The following is a 2,502-nucleotide window of genomic DNA, read 5'->3' as shown; positions in this document are numbered from 1 at the left end:
TCTACCTCTTTCAAGGCCTCCTGCACAACGATCACTAATGTCACACGTCTTAGTGTGATTTGAAGCAGCACTGCTAGTACTTTTTGTATTTCTTGTTTTGTACTAAAAATAATTTTTTGTACGTTTTATTTGAGCTAGTTTGGTTGGCTAGTTTGAGCAACTAGCCAACCAATTAACAAACAATATGAACTTGTTCTCCTGTCAGTCTAGAGCAGAATGACCAAGGGTTTATGATTCTGTGTAATAATCAGTGGATGTTGAGTTATGACAGTGGCGGCTCCAGAGATGCTTTTTTCTGCAGGTGCTAAGAAAGAAGCTAAGCATTTTTCTGAGGGTGCTATGAAGGATAATTTCTTCTTACAGTTCTTAACACACGCAGAAGCAAGCACATCTACAACAGTCACCAATAAAGATGATAGTGAATATGTTTGTTGTTTTAAATATATGAAATGCTGCCAAACTGGTGATGTAATCATTCCTGTTTTATCCACAATATTCCCTTAAACTGTTGATTTCATCCTTGGAAATTTGGGTGGTAGAAAATGATCCATTTTCACATTATGTGCTCCTTTCAGTTGTTTACATGAAGTGAAATTAGGCATACAAGTTAATTTTATGTTGCGAGATGAGATTTTTTTTTAAATCCAATATATAATTACTTGTTGTTTTATTATTATTTTTAATTAGTTGTTGTTTTCAAGTAAAAATATCATAACAATAAAGAATATTATCTTCAATGAAAAGAAAAATAACCTGACATTTTCTATGACCTCCAGGTGGGGCTATTGCATCAGTGGAAATGTGGAGCTTTCTTTATTTCAAATAAAGAGAATCTTTATTAAGCATAAAAATTCCACCACTTTTTGTTAGATGTCAATATACTATGTATTTACTAAAGACATCGTTGACCCAAATGTATAAATACAAATAAATCATATTTCATTTGTCTTTCATGGTGGGTTTGTTAAGGGTTAACCGACAGTCCCGCCATTTCACTGCAAACGTCATGTAGTTTACAAACCATATAGCATCTGGAACAGCTGCGATATGGAGCGAGCTGCGGAGGAGAACGGAGCTGGTACGGAGATGGAAAGGATAAATATTACTGAGAGATGAGGTCTCGTTGATACATTGAATCCAGATAAGAGCTACAGAGGAAGTAGAAAGAACTTGGAGGAGTCTTTTGAGAGTTTGTGACTGTTTTTGAATTGGAAAGAGAGAAGCAGCAAAATCTGTGACCCATCTTTTCTTGTGACCGCAGGGGGCGATAGAGCGCAGCTACGTCTTGAAGATCAGCGAGAAGAAGAGTATTTACGTAAATTGCGTAAATACTGATAAATACAGATCCCTCAAAGTAAGGTCACAAATTATTCTGGCCATCATCATCTGTGACCAGTGTGATCCTGGCTATTTGAGGGTTAATTTTTATTTTAACTGTGATATGACTGTAATGTAGAGGTGGCAGAAATATTAAAAACCGTGTTAAAAACTACCAGAGCACTTGGAATCATTGCTTAATCGTTTACCGATTTATGAAATGGCCACCGTTGGTTTACATATTTTAACGATAGCACATAGGCATTGAGTGCGATGGGCGTCAAACAGTTTTCTGAGTCAAACACAAAGTAATAAATTATATTTTCTCCGTCAATGCGATGGTAAGTGAAGTTTACAATCCCAGACGTATCAGTATTTACGCAGTTTACGTAAATACTCTCCTTCTCGCTGATCTTCAAGACGTGCCTGCGCTCTATGATGGGTCACAGATGTTGCTTTAACAACTGTTCCAGTTGAGAACATTTTGAAAATGAACTTGCTAAAAACAAGACCTGTGCATGAATTATTAAAGCTTGATCATATTTACATTTGGAGCAAAACATATTACTTTTTAATATGGGAGTAGTTACCAGAAAAGTAGAACAACGCAGTGCATACATCTGCCATTTAACCTTCAACATAAACAAATGTGTATTTTTTTCCAGAGGACAGAGTTTCTAATAAGACCCCTGAAAATAACCAAAATTGTACTGACATCAATAAAAGTGCTAAAGCAGATGGATGTCAGGATATCGGTAATTAAAATCAATAGAATCATAAGTTGAAGGGATCTGCATCAATATGTCTATAAAGGTGGAAGTAAGTAGGAATGGTGTTGTGCAACAGTGAAGTGTATCGAAAGAAAGATTTTATGATATTAAAACTATAAAAATGGCTTCCCTGTACTTGGTTTTACACCAGATGTTTTTCTACTTAATTTAAACAATTAAAACAGCTTATGAACCATTATTGTTTCTTTCCAATTCCAGATAAGGAACTTAAGGGAGTGAGAGATGAATTTGCCCAACGAGTGTCTGATGCAGTGATTAATCAACTCTTAGATTTATGTTTAAAACATGACGTGTTTGATGATGAGGAGAAGGATTCAATCCTGGAGGAGAACCGCACGCGAGCTAATAAAGCACGCGCTCTCATTGACGCGGTGATTAGAAAAGGACCCGAGGC

The 2,502-nt window shown here is 36.1% G+C and overlaps 1 protein-coding gene across 2 annotated transcripts in view; it reads left to right on the top strand.

Annotated features, from left to right (window-relative positions):
• Window positions 1–996: 996 nt before the first annotated feature.
• LOC103136330 (caspase-1-like) overlaps window positions 997–2,502 on the top strand; it is a 4,632-nt gene continuing 3,126 nt past the window's right edge. The window contains exons 1-2 of one of the 2 annotated variants that reach the window (XM_016670247.1): window positions 997–1,078; window positions 2,307–2,458. In XM_016670247.1, the coding sequence (XP_016525733.1) occupies window positions 1,048–1,078; window positions 2,307–2,458 (183 nt within the window). In that variant the 5' untranslated portion in view covers window positions 997–1,047. Of the gene's footprint in view, window positions 1,079–2,218; window positions 2,501–2,502 lie in introns of those variants that run through there. The other variant, XM_016670248.1, reaches the window with a different exon arrangement.

The sequence above is a fragment of the Poecilia formosa genome, unplaced genomic scaffold (genome assembly GCF_000485575.1).
Source record: "Poecilia formosa unplaced genomic scaffold, Poecilia_formosa-5.1.2 Scaffold31, whole genome shotgun sequence".
In the NCBI taxonomy this organism is placed as follows: domain Eukaryota; kingdom Metazoa; phylum Chordata; class Actinopteri; order Cyprinodontiformes; family Poeciliidae; genus Poecilia; species Poecilia formosa.
This window is presented reverse-complemented; position numbering and strand designations above follow the sequence as displayed.